This window comes from Seriola aureovittata, chromosome 7 (assembly GCF_021018895.1).
Source record: "Seriola aureovittata isolate HTS-2021-v1 ecotype China chromosome 7, ASM2101889v1, whole genome shotgun sequence".
In the NCBI taxonomy this organism is placed as follows: domain Eukaryota; kingdom Metazoa; phylum Chordata; class Actinopteri; order Carangiformes; family Carangidae; genus Seriola; species Seriola aureovittata.
Genome location: NC_079370.1, coordinates 26,159,647 through 26,182,025, shown reverse-complemented (window position 1 = coordinate 26,182,025; position 22,379 = coordinate 26,159,647). Strand labels below are relative to the sequence as shown.

The following is a 22,379-nucleotide window of genomic DNA, read 5'->3' as shown; positions in this document are numbered from 1 at the left end:
TACACACTGAATCTGTCCAAGCAGTTCAACACAGTCAGCAAATACAAAAGCGTTAGTGTTTCCCCCACGTCAGTCGAGGCTCATCTGGCAGCAGGATCAGCTTTCGCACATCTGGACCGTGGGACTGTGAGGGGGCAACAGTTTATGTCAAGACCGCGTACAGGTTCTGGACTGGACTGCAGGTCCACAAACCTCCCACAGTGTTTGAAGACCGTTTGTTCTGTTCACATCTACAGCTGTGACCTCACACTGTCGCTGCCTGACTGTCGGTAAAACGTGTCACAGAGTCGTCCTGTGTTAATTAACTTATTCAAAATCCACTTTCTAGTTTATTCTGCATCTTTTAACAGCAACTAACAATCTTCAGAGGCAAATGGTGACAAAACCAGACTGTTTTTGTCTTTTTTTAAACTTGGTGAGGTGAGTGAACTGTCATGTTTCCATTCACGAGCTCATAATATAGAAATAGTCATTAAACGCAGCCCTGATCGTCATGACGGAGGTCGTGTCAGAGGCTGAGTGACTGAGCAGTTGCCTGATACAACCTCCATGACGTGGTCTCACCTCAGGCTCACTGTAGTTGAGCTTGACGAACAGACACACTCATTAAACATGTGATAAGTGCAGTGAAAGAGCTCCTCTGCTCTGGCAGCCTGAAGGTTCCTGTTTTATTGTAGCAAACATGTCATAACTCTTCATGAAGCACAGCAGGAGGCCCCTGAACAGCTGCTGGACCTTCAGCTTTACTTCACTTACAGCCACTCATCACACTGTGGTTACACACACATGACCTCTGTTCAACCTGTCATGTGACTCCTACAGCTAACAGAGCCTGAGTGATGATGTAGCTGTGCACAGGAGGTCAATTACTTACGATGACAAATATTTGATGTTTTCATTTGTGCTTATTTTTAGCTCAAATTGATATCTGCTTGTTGACGATGTGTGAGGTAGATGACTGGACGCATGGAGAGAAAATAGTTTATTTAAAACATTTAAAAAGTACAAAATGACGACATTAAATAAAAGAGGTAAATCAGATGTGTTCACAGTAAAAGCAGAAGTGTGTTTTCTGTTCACGGGATCCGCTCAGCACACAACATCCCGGAGTTCAAGATGCTCCTCTGAAAGAACAAACACAATGAGCTGATACACAGACAAACAGCGTTTATTTACACTCTAAAGCTGCAGGGTTAAAAGGTAAGCCAATCTCAGCTGTTTTGGTAACCCAGTGATGGGTCAAAAAGGGAACTGACCCAGCCATGGGGTGTTTTAACCCAGCAGGGTTGGGTTATAGGTGTGACCCGCAGCATGTTGGGTAAAAATGTTGTTGAATTTAAAGCTACCAAGAAGTGGAATGAAAAAAAAAAAAACACCCCAAATTCTGGGTTCTCTCTATCACTGGGATTTAAATGACTTATTTAATGTCAGTTAACTTCTTCTTCTTCTTCTTCTTCTTGAAACAAGCACATAATGTCCCAGCCATTCTTTTATTGCTACAACCAAAAAATATCAAGTTAGCCATGTATAAGTTCCAATACATTTAAAATCTATAAAATTAATTTCAAATTGATGTTTCTCATCATCTTTCTTTTGGTGGCCTAAACTGCGTAAAAATGGTGGACTGTGAAGAACGATCCAGCCCGTGATTTTGAGGTGCATCTTCAACCCATGGTGCTGGGTCACTATATTTAACTTAATGTCAGAACCCAGCAGCTGGGTTATTAAAACAACCCAGCATTTATAGTGTGTATCCAAACTTCACTGAACCTCTAATTCAAAGATTAAAGACCTTCAACAAGGTCTTTGTTTAGTGACTCGTGATGACGTCACAGTGAAGGAGCATCGCTGCAGGACTAACGATCAACCTGAAGCATCTAACGGGCCAGTTTCACCTTTAATCCGACTTCACTCCGACCCTCAGCAGGTGTGTCACCCGTCTCACCTGTTTCTCCTCCGCAGTCAACACCCCCTGCACAGCCACCACCTGGTACTGTTTGTGCTTCAGGCTGCCGGGGAACTTCCTGACGTGGCGGACGGCTGTGGAGACGGTGTTCCTGCTCATCAGCTTCCTGGTGTCTGATGCCGAGGAGCCAGGATCCAGAACCAGGAGGCACAGGTTCCCGTTTTTCTTCTGCTCCAAGCCCACAATAGAGCGGCTGTGACCTGCAGGAGGACACAGGGTGAGGAGAGGGAGACCAGGCAGAGGAGAGGAGAGGGGGACAATGACGCTGGATGAGAACTAGGTCTTGCGAGGTGATTTCCGACTTTGTTGGAAGGCAGATGTGATTCAAGCTGTTCTGAACAGAGACACTGGAGGGATGTAGAATGAGAAGCCGGCTGTCACAGACGGGCGAGACACAATATCGTTTAAATATGGAGGTAACAGTTCACACACACCTTCCTGCTGCTGTAAATACGCTCTACAGCACCAAATGTGGATTATTCCGCTGCTGAAAATAGTCCCCAACAAAGTCAGTTTCCTCCTGTTTGTTTGATAAAAACTGCAGGAGCCTGTTTAACATGAGGAGGAGTTAAAGAACTGTGCTGACAGCTCTGTCACACTGCACCGAGTCATGACATGTTGTTATTCTCCAGGCCTCACAACAAACAAACAAACATATATCTATACACTCAACCTGTATATGAACACTATAATAATCACGTCCTGAGGTGACCACAGTATTTATCTGCGGTTCAGCTGCTGTGTGCTCTCTCTAACGAAGCCCTTCTTAAAGCCTCTCACTCACTGTGGTGAAATCTGTCTACTGCACATTTCACACTTCACTGAGCTCCTCTGACACATGGTGTCTGGGACAGTGTCTAATGAAGAGAGATGAGTTGGTGGAAAAGTTCCCTATTTGTTCCATCAGCTTGTGGACACATTGTCCTCAATTACTTCCTGTGAAACAGGGATAATCTGTAAAAGTAACAGCCCACACAGGTTTATTATTAACAGCAGCAAATACAAGTACTCTTTCACAGATGGTACAATGGCACTTCAGTCACTGTGCTATGTTCAGTATGCTGACCTTTCACCCTAAAACCATGTTTTTACTCCTAACCCCAGCCAGGAGATGCGCCCAACATTTGATTATCACCATAAAACTGTCTGATTAAAGAATAAGTTCCTCAACTCTCCTCAGAGTGAACGTCTCTGTACAACACACACACACAGATGTAGGTGGAATCAGCAAGAACAAACATAAGAGTGAAAAATGTGGAACTGCTCCCCACCTCTCCTGCTCTCCACAGTCAGTGTTTACATGTACTGAAATAACCCGACTCTTGCAGAAACTTGATGTCAGACATGTCAATGTAAACAGGAAACCTGACCTCTGTTATCAGGAGAAGGGATTAGAGAGATTTGCTGAAGGCAGACCTGATTACCTGGCCTTTAACATGCTTCCAAGGTTTCTGAAAATGTTGTAAAGGATCTGTTTGGAGAAGAGCCAAAGCAGTGCAGAGGGAGAGAGGAAAGATCATTATCTGGCTGGTAGTTCTGCAGCAGCAGACCTGAAATGATTGAGTCTCACACTCTAAAACTGTATTAAAGGAGAAATAAAGAAATTCATTTAGCTGGAGAACTGATGAGGGACAGAGTTGTAAAAATAACAGTCCAAACTGAAGCAGCAGAGGTTTCACTCCCTTGTGTGGGTCAAGCTTCAAAAACACTGGATCCTTCATTTCCCAAGATGCAACTCAGTTAGATCTTGTCATTAGACCCTCACGGCATAGTAAACACTCACATCCTTCAACCTCCACACAGCAGCTCTGGTGTAAGTGAATGAGCTGAGACGGTTCTGTCACCTGTCTCCAGGTCAACGCTAAGTCGACTCTGATTGGCCACAGAGAGAACTGAGGAAGCTACATCTGATGAAGACTGTGTGACATGATCAAAAGCTCCAGGACAAGAAATAAATGGACTGACTACAAGGGAAAACCCAGATCTCCTCGAAGGTGGAACATGGACTGAAGCAAAAATACGGTTCTAGCTAGAACTACAAGCTGGACGAGTTATTATCCACTGACCTCTCTAGAGCAATGAAGCTAATGTAGCAAAAAAACAATAGACCATACTGCACCTTGCTGCAGTACAACTCAGTTCAGGTTAATGTTCTCCCCGTTCAGGTTAATGTTCTCCCCGTTCAGGTTAATGTTCTCCCCAGTTCAGTTTAATGTTCTCCCCAGTTCAGTTTAATGTTCTCCCCGTTCAGTTTAATGTTCTCCCCAGTTCAGGTTAATGTTCTCCTCAGTTGTTAGCTTCACTGGACTGAAGCTAAAGCAAGAGAACCACGGCTGTAGAACACCTGACATTTAAGCTTTGGACCTGTTCCACATACCTTTATGTGTCAACCGATCAGCTGAGGCGTGAGAACATCACCCAGGTAAAGACACAGGTAGGAGAGTGTCAGTGCAGCTGTAGAGTGTGTGATGGGGGGACTGAGGTGGGGTGTTGGGGCGTACCTTGGTGCTGCAGGTACAGCGGGGGCAGGGAGGTCTGGATGAGTCTGGGGGGTAGTCTGCTGCTCCTGCTGGACTGACAGAAGTACTGCTTCACCCAGTCAAACAGCCGGGGGTGGGTGTCACCGGGGCCGGTCGGCTGGTGGAAGTCGATGATGCGAGCACTAAAAAACACAAACAGCTCCAGCCTGATTACATGTAACTGACATGTTTCCCAGTCCAGCTTCATACAGCTGTTAAGTCATCCAAAGTAAAGTGAGGAGAATGGAACTAAATCAAGAACAAACATACCTGACATGCACAAAATGTACAGAAACTAAGGGATCCTGGTTTCACTGCATTTGGCAATGTAGAGAGATGTTCTGGGAAGAGGTAAGAGTTATGATGGAAAAGATCATTTCAAAACAAATTGAACTGGACCCTAGACTCTTTCTGTTTGGTTTATATCCAGAGAAACATGACTATAGTAAAAGTGAACGAGCGCTTATAGACTCAGTTTGCTTTATGCCAAAAAATGCATAGCACTGTTATGGAAAAACAAAAACACGACTCAGTGGATCAGACAGATGTTATAAAGCCTTCCATTACAAAGGATTTCCTACATATTAAAGGCTAAGCAGCATATATTTGATAATACATGGAGGCCCTTCATTCATTTTGTTAAGGATTAAGATTTAACAGACGAGCAAGTGAGCGACTAATTACTGTGAACAATGCAGTTTCTGTGTTTATTTATCCAGTTATTTAATCAATTGTACTTTGTATCATTATAATTAATATACCCCAGTTTGTATAGATTGCCAATTGTTAAGATAAGAGGAGCATTTGTTTGTCTTTTATTTTTTTAATTCCTTCCTATGTTCAGAGTGAAAGTGCTGGAAGCTGTATTTCATGTTAAAATATAAGTAAAAATATTGTGGCAGAAATCAGTCAGCAGAATGAGACTGTGAGGTGTCGCAGTTCTAAAGGACAACTCATCAGTTTCACTTCAGACCACTTATTCAGAGCTCTGAGTTATCCTAGTGACCACAATTATACGGACATACGGTGACATTCTCTGGAACATAATGGTTGTGTTCATGTCTTTTCCGAGGCGCAGTTTAGGGCAAATAACCATCTAATCATGTGATGCTGAAGTCATGCTGCTGCTGCTGATGCTCTTCAGGGGAGAGCTGTTGAGTCATGTCATGTTGTTCATACAGAACATTAACAAAACTACAAAAGCAATGCTCATGTTTCAAAAAAAAAAAAAAAAAACAACTTTAAATCAGCCACAGGAAGCCCACTGTGCATCGTACACACTCAGGCTACCAGCGGCTGTGGCAGTGTGTTCATTATCCTACAGAGCAGAGGTAAAGAGGTCATTTCACCCTGTAATAGACTGCACTTCTTCTACTTCTACTACTTGATATCATCAGGCTCAGAGAGAGGTCACATGACGTACACGACCTTTTGCTTTGGTGTAATTGTATATTTGTCCCATGCTCTGTTTCCATTAGATGCTGTGACTGATTCAGGATCCAATGACTGAATATTTGGGCTTACTAAATAAAGTAAATGAACCGTTTAATCAAACATACAGTGGGGTACATCTGATTTCCTCCAGCAGGAATAAATAAGTGATTGTCTTGCGTCTCTTTTCGTCTCTGAAGGAGAGAAGTTGTTGAAAGTCTGTGCTGCGTCCTGTATCTGCCAGTCTGAAGCGCCACACTTGCTTTCACACGTTTCCTCACAAATTCCGGAGGTTAAGTGTGTTTTATGTAAAAGTCGACTTGTCTTATCAGCACAGTGTGAAAAAACATGACACATTAGCAGAGAAAACAAAAGATTGCGCTGCTGACAAACTGAGCAGGCCCGCTGACGCAGACCGAAGCTCAGCTGCAACTAACTGTTATTCTCCTTTAAACACGGTACAAACCCACAGAGACTCAGGTGACAGTGACAGAAGACAGAGCAGCTGTAACTGCAATACATGCAGCTTTATTATCTTCAGGAATGGTGACGCAGCCTCGGGTTGTGCGCTACATTAATCGGAGTCTTGTGTTGCTCACCTGATTCCCAGAGAGGTGAGGAGGCTGTAGATCTCCGTTGCTCCGATCCAGGCTCGTGTTCCCTGCAGCCGCTGGTTGAAGTGGGACGCACCTTGTGGATCCAATCCTCCTCTCCAAGCCTCCTCGATCATACCCTGCACCCGGGGGATACTGGGCACGGCCTTCTCTGGAGGAGGAGGAGGAGAGCGTCAGTGTGTCCGGGCGCAGACATGGAGGCAACAGAGCAACAGCCTTTACTCATTCTCAATTGTTATCTAAGTGTGATCCACTGTTTTTAAAAAAAAATCCACCCTAAAATACTTTGTTTTGGACACTGCTGTACCATGTCTTTTTAATGGTGAATTTCTACTATTTGTATTATTTCTGTTGTTCTACATGGTGAACGTGTCCACTGCGGGGGATGTGTGTCCTGTTGAGAAACAGCGGAGCCTTAAGTTCTCAGTCTTGTTGTCACCAGGAGGAAAACCACAGAGGACCGGGAACAGATACTCATCTCTACAACAACAATAGTGTCACCGGACCAGAACGCAGAACAAGGACAAGACATGACGTGCTCTGAGTGCAGAGCGTGGCTGTCATCACAGACACACCCCTAGCATAACGAGCTGCCGGTCACTTATCTAACCAGCTATATTTATACTGTAGACCCACATGTTTTCACTGCCACTTCTCTGTTGTCAAAACTTAAACCAAAGTTCACACTAAACTAACTACAATCAATTCTCTGCCTCCTCCACTCAGACTAGTTTCAGATTACTTCCCTGTTTATTCAGACGTTATGTACAATATGAACCATTTGTGTGAAATTTTGTCATAATTGCTGTGACGTCTTGAGTAATGGCTAAAAAGTGTTTTGTAGTAGTTTGTCCTTGAGTCCAAGTGAATGTTTGTGCCAAATTTGAAGAAGTTTTATCAAGGTGGGGACGGATGGACGGACAACCTGAAAACAATATGCCTCTGGCCCTGGCGTTCACTAACTCACCTTGTCTTAATAAACTCAGTGTAATGTACATGTCCAGAGGTCTGACTCCATCAGTACATTATCATTACTCCAGTGTTTTCTTCCTCGTCAGTAACCAGCCTGCATGTGCTGGTATTAGTAGACTAGTATTTGATTTCTGACTTTAAGTTATATCGAGGTGTCTCATGTTATTCTACCAGACGCCTGCAAACTGATCAGCGAGTGCTATCTATGATTCCAATTGAAATAAAAAATAAAAAAGGCAAAAAGACTCTTCACGGGGTCATAAACACTGAACCTCTCCAGTAGACGGTATAAGAGACTGTTCACACCCTGACCTCCACCTGTCTGACCTGCTGCCCTCTGACAGGTGCTACAGGTCATTTAAACCTGACCACTAGACTGATGAACAGTTTCCTTCCTGAAGCTGTTTCCATAAGAACCTGTGAAGAAGTACACATACACTCGAGCGATAATCACTGAGACACTTCATATTAATCTATTTATATTAGGATTAATGTGTGTGACTTGTAATTTTGTTGTAGTTTGCACAGTACAATAAGGCTATTCTATTCTATAATATAATATAATATAATATAATATAATATAATGTAACATACAGCCATGAATATTGATAAATATCTTTCAGTCTGCACTGGGACCACTCCTCAGACTTGTGTGCTGGCAGTAAAGAGCTGACCTCAGGTCAGATATTACAGTGTGCTGGTGCACCTTGCAGGCAGGTCAGATACATGTCGATCCTGTGCAGGCAGGAGACGAGCATCTGGAAGTTTCTGTACCCGCAGCCCCAGCCTTTATCCCCCGCCGAGGAGCAGTAGTGGTCGGTGTCGGCGCTCAGCCACACGTGAGCGACGTCTCTGCATTCAGTCTGGTAGTATTCATACAACGCTGTGACCACGCCTACACAGACAGGTGAGGAGAGCGCAGGTTAGACAAAGTGACCTCAGCAGCAGCAGCAGCTCAGCAGAGAGACTGACTCACACAGAGAGAGAGAGAGAGAGAGAAGATGCTGACAGTGTACACATCAGTCAATCACACACTCTGTTTTCAATGGATCATTTACGTCTTTGATTTTGTGACATCTGTATCTTAAAGCACATAATTATGTGACATGAAGACATAATTACAAGGTACAAAGGCGATAATTAGCAGCTAATGCTACAGGTTACGTGCTACACGCACTACCACTGACACCAGTCTTAGATCAGTTTCAACAAAGGTCACTGACATGAAAACACAGACAGACATCTGCTGCATCTAACATGTGACCTTCAAAGTATGTGACAACGTTTTAACTGAATCTGACTCAACTAAAATTTAGACAAAAAATTTAATTAAAGGGAGATGAATTTCCTTTTCAAAACTAAAATTAAAACCCTTTTAAACTACAGTTTGAACTTAAAGTTAAGCTTTGGTCTAATTTTATATTCAAAAAGAATCGGTCTACTTTATCTCTTCATGTTGAAGATGAAGTTCATCAACATGTTGCTCTGTTTCCATTAGATGCTGTGACTGATTCAGGCTCCAATGACTGAATATTAGGCCTTACTAAATAAAGAATTAAAACCCTTTTAAACTGTATTTTCCCTAAAAGTTGAGCTTTAAATGATGATTAAAATAAGTGCAGAACTACAATTCACCTTTGTCCAACATTACACAGATCAGATTCAGTCAGTTGTTGTTTAGTGAGTTGATCATTGTCTCAGTATTTCCCACAGTCCCAGACCAGATGATTCAGATGTGAAGTCAATTTAATGTTGAGATGAGATTTAACCATTTTGTTACCAAATCAATCAAATGTTTGTCGTCTTTCATCTAAACTCTAAAGAGCACGAGCACGAGCACATCTCCTCTCAGACAGCAGGGAATTAAAAACTGCACTGATAAGCTGAGATGACAAGATTGACGCCTGGATGTTGAGAAAAGGGAGATATGGACATATATCTGAAGTAGCATGGCTAGAAACGTGACGACAGTCCCAGCAGTCCTCAGGTAGTGGATAAATCCGGTACAAATATCGCTTCTCTTTTTTGAGATTTATGTATTTTGTACGGTGGCCCGGAGAGGTCAGAGCACTGCAACTTAAGAAAACACGAGCAGATACACAAACGCACTGCAAATCCAAAAAAACATCTCCATCAATTTGACAACACTTGCGCTGCAATAACATCACAACACATGCAAATAAACAGAAGCTCTGCAAATTCAAACCTACAACATAAATGGAAGTGTTTCCAGCGGACAGGCATAGAGCTAACCGCAGCCGCTTTCAGTCGGTGGACTGACTGAAAGTGAAAGTGGAGGATGCGTTTCTCACACAGCGCTGAGTTTGTCTTATGATCCAGTCATTGATAAATAAAGTTAAACCTGACTCATCACCTCTGAAGAGGAATGTAAGAGAGAGGTCTGACAGGTGCAGTGAGGAGCTGTCACCTCAGCTCTGAGGAGATGTTGATTTTAAATGTTGGTTTAGCTCCAGGACAATGTTGGATCATCCTGAGCCGACAGTACATCTGTCAGATCACTGAAACAACCTGCTGCTCAGCAGAGGGTAAAGAAAAAGTTTTTAAAAGGTCCATTAAGTATAAAGGCAGATGTCCATGTGTTGTTTGATTATAGATCAGGTCTATGTTCTATATTAATACTGTGAAAGTATCAAAGCCTCAGTCCACAGAGAAATACACACAGGCTGTATTCAGAAACCGTTAAAACCAGCCGTCAGGACTTCTGGAACTTTGTGATGTCACAACAATCTTGCAGGATTTGGTTTCTCTTAGTAAACCCACTAATAAAAGCCAATTGACCCGTTTTCCACTGCCTTTCTGTTCAGAATATAGACACACACAAGGAGTGATGTCATCACATGCACTTACAGAGCACACACACACAACGCAGGGGAGGAAGAGTGAGCTGCTAGCCATCGTGCAAACAGGTGAAACAGATCTGTTACATCTCATCCTCAGGTTGGTGCTCCTGTAAAAGTGTCGGAGCCTCCGTGTGAGACTCTTCGATCTGTGATTGTGTGTTTTTGCAGCTTATTTCAGGGCTGCAGCTTCACTCTCAGAGGAAGGTGTAGCCGCAGTGTTTCTGGTTTAACAGCACCGTGCTGGACAGGTGACAGGTGTGTTTACAGCGTCTGTGCTTCGAAAGACGTCACAGCAGGAAAAGGGGCAAAAATGAGCATGTTGTGTTTACATCACTGCCCCTCGGAGCCGCAGCCAATAAATACCCGCATCTACTTCAGAGTCATTTGACCCAGGTGTGAATGCTGATTCAATTTTCCATTGCAGACAAAAGCCTGATGTAAGAGAGTCTTAGCGTGTTTTTTGACTGGTGGAAAAGGGCTTCACTGAGTGTTTTACCTGAAATCTGCTGTATTTTTATTTGACCACTAAGAAAACAGTCAGCCAATCAGAAGAGAGGCTCAGAGGCTCCTCTCCTCCGATTGGCTCGCTGACCTGTTGTTCCTAGAGAAGAAGCCTGAGAGAGGAGATGTAAAACTACACTGAGATGGTTTTTGGTTCTTAAAACCACAAATACATCTTCTTATGGATCAACACTCCAGATAAAACACAGGAGAAGAGGAGAATATGGAGCTTTAAGGAGGGGAGGGGCCCCTGTGGGTCAGGGGTTAAAGCAGCAACCCTGGACTGAAAGTCCCTGGTCTGAGTCCAGCTGATGACCTTTGGTTCATCTCTCTACTGGAGCTGAAACATGAGCACTGTGAGTGGGCGACAGTCATTTGTGCTGAGGACACAAATGGGGTTAGTGAACAGCCTCCTTTTCAGGTTTCCTTCACAGTCAGCTGTCCTGCCTTCACATGATGTACCACAACAATACAACACGGACTGATGCTGCACCCACACTGACCTACTCTACACCTGTCCCTCTGCATGACTCACTCACTGAGCTCTTCATGTTCATCTGATTTACTGAGCTGACAGTAGTTTGTATAAGCAGCTGAACAAAGCATGTAATTAGGTGAAATAATACACACACACACACGCACACACACACACACAATGACAGAGATTATCTCCAGGAACATTTTGTGAGAGTTGAGGGAATGCTGAAAAACTGGTCCCGGATAAAGACCTGGACTGAAACAGGGAGTTGACACACTGCTGACGGCAGGAACATACAGTCAACAGTCCTGACAGACTGTTTCAATGAGGCAGGACCAGGCCTCCTGCTGCAGGGCACCAACTGTCAGTCTGAGGTCTGGAAACACACAGTCCATTCACAAAGTCTTCAGAATGTCCCCGTCTCACAGGGTCTTGCTGTTTCATGTTAAAATCATTCAAATTCATTTAAAGCGAAACTGAATTTTTTGCAAATGAATTAAAAAGGAAAAAGTGAAATATCCCATTGACATAAGTATAGAGACACTCGCATCCACCCACTGTGACTTCCTGATCGTCAGTATCTCACCTTCAGCTGCAGCGGGACAGACCAGGTGTCCCTTCCCTGCACCGTCTCCCTCACACTGCCAGAGTCACATGTACGATCTGATCCACTGTTTACAAAGACTCCTGCACACATCAGCTGGAAACCTGAGGTCAGACACCAGACTCTGTGCTGCTCCTCCATCAAAATAAGAATCACATGAGGACAAAGACTCGTTGTCACAGCAGCGTCAGTGAACTTCCTCTGTCACTCCAGAGTCTTAATGAGTTTTTGTGTGTGAATTGTTTTAAAAACTTGAATCTCTGGGATCATAACAGCTGGTGTGAACTAGCTACGTCCTTTTATTGTTGTCATCTTCATCTATTTGATTTTCTGTGAAGCACTTTGGATGAGCTGTGCTGTTATAGAATATTGTCTCATATAGTCTAAAGGTCCATGTGTAGTTTGATTATAGATCAGGTCTAGGTTCTATATTAATACTGTGAAAGTATCAAAGCCTCAGTCCACAGAGAAACACACACAGCCTGTATTCAGAAACTGAGCCTTAAAACCAGGGAAAGCTCAGAGCCTCCTCTCTTCTGATTGGCTCACCGACCTGTCGTTACTAGAGCTCCAGAGAGAAGCCTGAGAGAGGAGATGTAAAACTACACTGAGATGGTTTTTGGTTCTTAAAACCACAAATATATCTTCTTATGGATCAACACTTCAGATAAAACACAGGAGAAGAGGAAAATATGGAGCTTTAAATGTTGGTCAGTGTTTTATTGTCACCTGATCCATGTAAGGCTTTCAGAGAGAGTTACCTACTGTAAGTTCCATCGTAAGAGATTAATGAGAGATGGGAAAAGAAAAGTATACCAGCAGCAGATTTATATTCACACACTTCACATGACTGAGCTGACTACACCTACAGCAACCTTAGACCAGTAGTCTGTCTGTGCTGCTTTTACACAGCAAACATACCCTGAGTTCTGGTTCTGTTGTCATCGACCCCCGAGGCCAGAGACTCCATCATCTCGGCCCTCTTGCAGTGAAACTCTGCGGGGCCCATGCGGCCCCCGGCCACAGCTCTCTCCATGGTCCTCTCCATCTGTCTGCGGTAGCCCCCTCTGCCGTCCAGACCGAACTGCCTCTGCACAGTCACATACCACACAGGTCAGGGTGATGACTGCAGTCTTGTGAAAGCATAAGACTGAGAGTTCACACACACACAAACGCAGACATGTGCTGCTGCACCACATACACTCACAGAGGAGACATCAGGAGACTGTTCAACCTCTCAACTGGGTCTCGAAACAGGGATCCCGCCATTGGCACGGCAACTCTTATTTTGAAATTTATGTACACCTCCACAGAATACTTCCTAATTTAACCATGTTTCATATAGTTTGGGGGAGTTGCCATATTTGATTCTTAAAATAAAATGATCAGCATATGATTAAAAAGACTTGCTTTCTCTGCTGCACTGCATTTAATTTTGTGTTGTAGTGTTTTGTTTTTTTTACATAAGACCTGTAGTCACTATTTATTCAAGTGTGTAGAAGTGGTCCATAAGCCCACAGGTTAGTTATCATTCAGAGAGCAGCTCAGAGGATCTATGACCTCAGTGTCTCTGCCCGTGGCTGTGTGAGAGTTATACTGGTTAGATTGATCGTATGGATGAACTGCTACCGCAGCTCAATAAACAAACACACAGACTGTACTGAGTCTGCTGTGCATCACACCTGTGCGTCACTATGACCACTTCAAAGGTTCTACATGAAACACTCAGGAAACCCTGAGTTATTGCAGAACTGCAGTCAGCATCATGTTGCTCTCACACTGCAGGTCATCATCTGGACATGTTACAGGCACCACAGAATAAAGCAGGTTGCATTACTCTCTAGTCACTTTATGAGGATTATTAACTAAAACCCCACAAATACTTAGTATAATAGTAACTTATCATTCTTTGAAGATAGACATCATTATTTTACTCGGCAGCGTCATTTTCTGTTGCCACCATGTAGAACTAATTTAAAACCGAGAACGGTAAAACATCGAGCAATGGTGGCCTGGAACTCATTACCAAGTTTCTTGACATCAGAAAATAGTACAATATGTTTTTTAAAAAGTTAAAATTGTATTTGTTTACACAAGGAATATTCTAGAACTCTGTGGGCCTGATTTACTAAAAGTTTGCGTGTGTAAAAACGTGTGAAAACTTGATATCACCCAAATAACAGATGTTGAAGCTGATCTACCAACAGTGCACACTGAGGACTGCGTCTTTCAAATGTGCAACACAACACGCGCTGTCCATTCAGTGCGTTTGCCTTAATGAATATGTGATATGGGGCGTTTCTGCCCTAGTGTGCAAAACACTGGGAGGAGAAAATGCAAATTAGTTAATTCAGCACACACATTGCGATTTACCGAGCCTGACAGTCGTTTGGTGCTAATCAGCCCAGCATTGCGCACACATGGCTGCTGGTATTGCGGCGAGGACGAGAACATGGGCACAATGAATGACTACGAAGAGAACCAGTTTTTCTCACTTGTGTTAACATTTTTGGAATGTAAGAAGGAAAAATAATTCAGACCACTGGATCTAATTTCATCCTGCTTTCCGTCCAAACTCTCCATGGCAGAAACCATTAGAACACGCAAAAACCCTCATTTAAATACTGCTGTTTGTGCGGCCTAACATTTGCACCTGTTGTCATTTACGCAATTATTCTTAGCTGCTCACCTGCAAAACGTACACCAATCAAACGTGCAATATGTTACAATAAACACGCCATTTTGTACTTAGTGATTTAGTCATCTGGGATCTTAGTAAATCAGGCTCTATGACTTTTATGTTTAAGTTTTCTGAAATGGAAATGATACAGGAGTTATTTCTTTCCATTATTATTATTTATCTTTTTTGTGACTTAGTGGATTGAATTGTGAAGTTTTCTTTTCTCCGTTATTAAGAAATGAAATTACTAAGTAGAGCTGTTGTATGTGTTATATGGGTTTTGAGTTGGTGTTGGTTGTTGTGCGTCGTAGGGGTCGTGTGTTGCGTTCTTGTGAGTCTCACTGTGAGTGTGAATGATACGGATGTGTATTGATGTATCTATTGTCATTGAAGAATTGTTTATGAATTTACGGGGACCCCAGGATGAGCAGCAACTGTTACAATACGGTGGCTAATGGGGATCTGACTATATAAAATAAATCTGGACATCAGACTAAACAGTGAGGTGACACACACACGACTAACCAGCATCATGTTGGTAAATGAAGTTACTAAAGTTACACTGTTAGTGTAGTTTGACTGTAAACTATATGTGTGGAGACAGTCAAACTATAATCCTGTATCATCAGACCTGACTGGAAGCTAGTTGTTTGTTGACTCTGCTTCTAACGTTGGAGCTGTAAGAAATTATGAATTTTATATTTATATCATAAATACATTTGCAAAGTTTGTAAAAACATGTTTTCACTGGGTCATTATAGATGATTCAGTTTAGACTGATCAGCAGAAATTAAAATGAAATCTACAAACACTACTCCAGAGAAGAGTGTGAAGACTCTGCTCTCTGCTCACAGGATTGGACTTGTGATTATTACATTTTCCCTGAAAAGTCAATGATGTGTGGAAATACTCCAGGTTGAACATGATAAATTGGTGGTTTTAATGTCAGTGGTTTAGAATAAAGCTGAGATGAACTCTGTGACTGTGTGATGACTGGAGCCGAGGCTGCTGGGAAAGAGTGACAGGTTTTCTATTGTTCTGGATCTTTACTCCGGCTCAGTGAAATAAAACACTGGCTGTGGATAAAGTGCTGACTTTAGGGTTCAGGTTACAGCGTATGACTGGATAAACAATAAAAGAAGGAGCCTCACTCCTCATACACAGAGCAACTCAAATGTTACTGTTGCTACAGTTTTACTCTCTTCACCAGCGCGAGTGTACTGTTTACTGTCATGGTCACTAACTCATTTAAAATCCAACACACATGCACCGCTGTCTAAACACACAGTAGGTGTTCTGTGGTGCAGAATCCAGACCTGCAGCTTCTTGAACTCCTCTGCCTCCAGCTGGGCCTCCTCCTGCCTCCTCCTCTGCTCCTCCTCCTGCTGCAGCTGCGTGGCCAGCTGCAGGTCTGAGCCCGGACTCCCTGCAGCAACACAGGTAAACCACAGGCTGAGTGGGCAACAGATCAGACAGAGACTGTGCAGAGGATTTTAACAGAGGGAGCTGAGTGAATGATGTAACATACACCCACCTGTTCCGTGGTCTAAGTGCAGTTCCACATGTTCCTGCAGAGAGAAGCTGTCACCGCAGACGACGGAGCACATGGGACACTCAAGTCTCTTCTCTCCTACAAAACACAGCGGAAACTCCATGTCAGCCTAGTCGTACATATTTTATATGAGGGTTGAGACAGATGAGCTAATGGTCTTTACCTTGGTCCAGTGTGATCTGAGAGAAGTGTGACTGAAACACGGAGAGCTCTGCACACTAACACTCACTGTCAGCGGGCGTCACTCACTGTTGGAGCTGTCTGCTGTTAGTTTCTCTTATACTCAGACAACAAGTCTTCAGAATGGATCAGTGGGAACAAAGAGGGACTACAAGAGTTACCAATTAGGGTCACATGTAGGTATATCCATTTGGATCTACTGTGTGAGATTCAGTCAGTTCAAAACAGACCCCGTGTGTGTGTGTGTGCGTGTGTGTGTGTGTGTGTGTGTGTGTGTGTGTGTGTGTGTGTGTGTGTGTGTGTGTGTGTGTGTGTGTGTGTGTGTCCAGGGTCATGCAGTCGTAGCTTGGACCCATAAAGTCTCCAGTCTTAAAGAGGATGAATCATAAAAGTGTTTAAAGCCTTTTTCAAATAAAAAATCTGAATAAATAATAGTAGATTGAAAACTTCACTGTGGTTGTTGATTGTTGTTACAAACATTTGAAAAAAACATCATCACATCATATATTAAACTAGGAGACAAAGCTGAGAGGATTCTTGACCATGGTGATGTCAGGACCCCCACCATCATCATCGTCATCGTCAGTACAAGATATGGTGTAACATCTGAAACACTGAACACTCTCTATTGAAAGAACAACTGAACAAGCTCTCTGTCTGTCGACACTGTAGACTGGACTGTAATGCTAACATCATCACCATGACAAAGCTAGCATGCTGATGATTAGCAGGTATGATGTTTACCTTTGTCGCTATCTTAATTTAACATGCTAGCATGCTAACATTTGTTAATAAGCACTGGGTCTGATGGGAGAGTCATTCCTTCTGCAGGCAGAGAAAAATGTCAACTTTGACCTGAGGATGGCGCCAGAGAGAAAGTCAGTCAGAGTCACTACAGTTCATCCTGAGGGGAACATGAATGTGTGAACCACATCTCATCACAGATAACAAGACAAATGTCTTGTACAGAGGCAGAGATCAGCTGCCAGAACAAAGGGAAGAACAGGAGACACACCTGAGACATGGCTGGATGATGGTGATGTCATGGCAGGTGAACACGCCTCCAGCGTCGCCCCTGAACAAACAGCAGACATGAATAAAGATACATCATGTTCATATGTGTAGCTTAGGGCATCTTAACCTTTAGAAACAAAGAGCTCTTGTGTCTCCTCTGATCTCAGCTGACTGGGCTGGTATTTGTGGACTAGATGCTACAGATTAACTGCATGCATTACAGTAGGTGCGAGTGTCTGAAGTGTACATTCTGTACACGGCAGCATAGATGCAGATCTTAGAGGCAAAGCAGTTACCCTCAGCTGAGTGCTGCTCCTCTAGATGCAGCTCCACATGCTCCTGCAGGATGAAACAGCTGCTGCAGACCAGGGCACACATGGGGCAGGAGAACAGCTTCTCTGTAAAATACAGGACAGTTCAAGTCAACGCTGACTTTACAATATGAATCAAAGTTGGAAGAAGTTGAATCACCTTTTCTCGGTGAAGACAGACGCTTCTGCTTGGCTTTGTTATGCTCAGATTTAAATCCGTCATTGTCTTCCTCGCGTTGCCTGACAGACTCTGGCCTAGTTTCAGGACTCTGTGATGTCAAAGTCAAGGGGATGGGTCCAGTTCGACTGGGCGATGAACACCCACTTTCAGGTGTACCGTTCTGTTGAGGTCGCCCAGAGTCTGTTGTGGGGCCAGAGGCACAGGTGGGTATCGCTCCACCAGCTGGATCACAGCTGCCCCCAGCCAAGCAGGACTGAGAGGTTTGGGGCTCCTGGCTCTCAGTTAGACCCGTGTCTGTTACAGCAGAGCTGGGTGTGAAGTCGGCCACACCCTGCGCTGTGAGCTGCTGCTCTGGATGAGCAGAGCTGATGTGGAAACACAGTTCATCATAGGACACTCCAGACAGGGAGCAGAGTGGGCAGCGCATGTCGTTTTCCAGGTGGCTGAGAAGGAGATGTGTTTTCATGTCCTCCGCCAGCAGCACCTCCTCTCCACAGATGTCACAGGTCAGCATGGCTGCGGCCTGCAGACAAACACAGGTTTCTTTCCTACAAAATGGCTAAAATTATAGACAGAGTATCCACAGAGCTGTGTCCAAAGCACTGAGTATGGAAAGGTGCACTTTATTAAGGCACAGTTACTGTGCTGTTGATTATATCAGGAGGGCATGAAGCCCTGGTGTATTCTACTTAAGAATGACACTTAAGGTTTGAGAAGTAGGGTGTTGCACAAAATCTCATAAAAAGTTTCCTGAATTTACAGCAATGAAAGAGATTTTACAGCACTGAAATTCTACTGTTTCCATGGAGACCATTTGTTTTAGTGCTTGTGATACCCGTTATCACTTTTGTAAAGCGGGTAACATTACAGAAGCGCTCTGCTATCTCATCCTCCTGTTGCTTTGATGGGAACTTCACCACAGTGAACTTCAGTCGTAAGGTACTTTATGCAACGGTTTAATTGACTTTAAAGGAGCTTTTTGTACGTTTTCCTACTGCTACATAGCTTGTGTTAGCATTAACACCTGTTTACTTACCCATACTGACAAGAGTCTGAGCAATCGTTGCATTAACAAGAGTGCTGCTTCTTCAGGGCAGAATAGACACAACAGTGACTCGGTATCGGAAAGTGACGAGACAGGCTGGCTGGACCTAGCTGGTTAGCATGCTAACTTCAGTAGATGAAAGGAAGTGATAGAAATAAAAGGAAAACAAGAGTCAGGCTGACATTGGTGTTGCTCTCCACCACTGGAGACACCTCTTGGTGAGTAAAGGAATGAAGTTGCAACGTTTCTTCTAGACTGTTAAGTAAACAACTGTTAATGCTAACTTTAGATATGTAGCAATAGCAAAACTTACAAATAGCTCCTTTAAGTGATTACTGAAATGTAAGACTTAATGAGAAAATCTTAACCTAAGTGAACACTTTAAGGAAACCATGAGAAGACTGAAGGGTTTTGTGCAACTGTTTTTATTTCAAGGAAACCATAACTCAGACTTTAAGGAAAATCTTAACTTAAGGTGTTTTGTGCAATCAGCCTCTGGTGTATTTGTATTTTGGAGTCTCATTTGTTCTCGGGTAAGATGATATGGTGACACTGAGGAACAGAGGAGGATGCTGAGGTCTCTGGTCCTGATCAGTGCTGACCTCTACTGGTTGTTGTTTGGACCTGCATGTGGCTGGAGCTGGTGTGAACCTGCTGGGGTCAGCAACTGTTTGTCAGCTGAAAAGAAGCTGCTGATTCCACATGGGGGTGACTCATCTGACAAAATGGTTTATATTAATAAATCAAAAAAAGTGTACCAATCTGTAGTGAAAATAGTAATGTTTAGGTGACACTGCTGTAGCAGAGGTTGGTTGTCATCGTCAGCTGAACTAGACTTAGAAGGAAAATACGAAATTGTGTAAATGAATTCTAATTTCTAATAAAATATAACAAACATTTGACAAAACATCAAAAGTGCTTAATTATGGCTTCCAAGAGAGAGGCAATTTATAGTACTTTTCAGTTACAGAGGTTGTTAAGGGATCAGCTGGAAACGATCCCTCATCATTATGAGCAGATACAAACTTGTATTTGAATTAGAAAGTTCTCATTCATTTGTTAAAGTAACAAAATATTATTGAATGCATATCTGACCAGACTTTATTGGAGCTGTTTAGGAACAAAGGAGACCTAGAGATAACAGATTAAAGACCAACACAAGTGTCTTAGTCAAGTGTTGTTCTACCACGTGTCTCCAGAACAGCTTCACTTCTCCTTGTAATTGATTCCCCAAGTCTCTGGAACCAAGTTTTCTACTTAAGTATAACACTTAAGTTGAAATTTCTCCTTAACTGAGGGAGTTACTTAAGGTTGTTGCACAGAATCACTTAAACAGTTTCTTTTGTTAAGGAAAACATTAAGGTATTTGCAGCAATGAAAGAGATTTTGCAACAGTAAAATATCTTACCTATATTGTCTCACAAAAATTAATTCCTCATTGCTGAAGGTGTTCATCGGGTTCTTCCGACTCAGCCAATAAGATACAATCAGAGGTACCTTAAGTTTTTTTTCCTCGGTTTGGTTGCTATGGTCTCCTGTGCAACGGCTTAACTGGCTTCAAGTGATTCCTAAATTCCTATAAGGCCAGGATAAGGTGAAAAACTTAAATACTTAACATTTTAAGGAAACCTTAAGTAGAAGACTTAAGGGTGTTTTGTGCAAACGTTTTTATTTTAAGGGAACCTTAACTCAGACTGTGAGGAAAATATTAACTTAAGATGTTTTGTTCAACTGGCCCCATAACTCTACTGGAGGACGAACACCATTCTTCATAAACATAATACCTCATTTGTTTTCATGATGGTAGTGGACAGCAGTGTCTGACAGGTTGCTCCAACATCTCCCATAATTCAATTGGACTAAGATCACTGTGACTGGAGCAATGGAGTCTCAACGATTCATGCAACGTTACCTAACCACTGGTATGTCTCACAGCGACTCACACTCAGGTCTTTATCTAAATCATACGCTGAAAATCTACTCACGGTCAAAGCAGTGCACTCAGTTCAGACAGGAGACAAGACTCAGTTCGTTTTACTTTCCTTTCTTCTGTTTCGAAACTAGCACGATTTCTTCTTCTTCTTCTTCTTCCTCTTCTTACTCCTCTTCTTCTTCTTCTCTGAGTTTTATTGGCAAACGACGAATTGGTGCCTTACCGCCACCAACTGGCCTGTGGTATGAATCACTCTAATTTATACAATATTAAAAAATAAAAATAAAACTTATATCTTCTCAATCAAATCAGTCACTGTAAGATCCTTAAACAGGATTGTAGAAAATACATTACTTTATGTTTCTTGGGTTTTGAAGCAGAAATAAATCAAAATATCAAAATAAATCTGGCCCATACTTGGGCCACTTGCTTGTTTTCCTCTGGCTCAGTATACCCCCGGTTCCCTAGCCCGAATCAGACAGCCTGAAACGGATAGCATTATTGTCAGATGCTACTTGCACATCTGGACTAATTCTGGCACACAAACAGAAAATCTTCCGTGAGTCAGCCAGTATATGGGCCAGACTCAGGCCAAGGACCCAGGCATATGTAGGGCCACAAGTTTCATTTTGCTACCCACCTTATATTTCTAACAGTGTTTTATAACATGCTCTACTGTTTGTTCTTGCCCACAGCCACATAGGCCTGTACTATGTTAACCTAGTTTGAAAAGTGGACTGTTGTGTCCAGTGTGTCTCAGTCTTGACTTGATGGTCTTGTCTCTCCTGTCCCTCCTTGCTTGCCACCTTTCCTTCAGTCTCGGCTTCATAATGAACTTAATTTCTGTCCTGCTGATGATAAGTCACTGTGATTATGTTTTGTGGCCTCCTTTGCAACCTCACGTACTATTTAATTTACTTTGATGTCAATATGTGCTAGTATCCATGAGAATATTACCACAAAGACGCATCATTTGAGTCCTCTTTTTTGTGGTCTGCTGTCAGTGACTGAACTGTAAACTGGTCAGTTCTGAGCTTGAGTCTGAACAAATGATTGTTCTCTATGGTCTTGTCTCCCCTGTCCACTGAACTGCCAACAATACTGCAGACATCTCCTCTGTTTACAAGCTTTGGTTTCTAAAACTTCAGACTCATGACGCATTATGGTGCCACTGAGAGGCTAGTTAATTATAGGTGTAAACAGGGCTTCATAGCATTTGGTAGCTGACAGTTGACAGTTGGTGCTGTTACCAGATAGCTTGCTAGCCAGCTAGCTTCTTCCACATGTTTGTTTACAGGGTTTAGTTTATCAGATTGAATTGAAACGTGTCAACTTTATTCCCAGATTAATTCAATTCAATTCAGTATAAAACTTGTCACTAAACTTGATCTAATCTGATGAAGTGATTTGCAGCAGTAGGAGCTCATGTTTTGCTGCCTCTTCTCTCTGGTTGCTATGGTCAGATAACTCAAATCACAGGGTTCATCAGCTCAGAGTTCATGGTCCGGCTTATAGCTGCTTTCTTGAATAGGCCCAC

At 42.9% G+C, this 22,379-nt stretch overlaps 1 protein-coding gene across 1 annotated transcript; it reads right to left on the bottom strand.

Annotated features, from left to right (window-relative positions):
• Positions 1-965: 965 nt before the first annotated feature.
• zufsp (zinc finger containing ubiquitin peptidase 1) lies at positions 966-21,018 on the bottom strand. The gene is made up of 12 exons (XM_056380964.1): positions 20,895-21,018; positions 17,844-18,387; positions 17,669-17,770; positions 17,374-17,433; positions 16,161-16,256; positions 15,943-16,052; positions 12,868-13,036; positions 8,209-8,397; positions 6,516-6,681; positions 4,468-4,628; positions 1,946-2,166; positions 966-1,124 (listed from the first exon to the last, which is right to left on the bottom strand). Exons 2-12 carry the CDS (start codon positions 18,376-18,378, stop codon positions 1,077-1,079), a joined length of 1,857 nt encoding a protein of 618 aa, XP_056236939.1. The 5' UTR covers positions 18,379-18,387; positions 20,895-21,018; the 3' UTR covers positions 966-1,076.
• Positions 21,019-22,379: the final 1,361 nt, after the last annotated feature.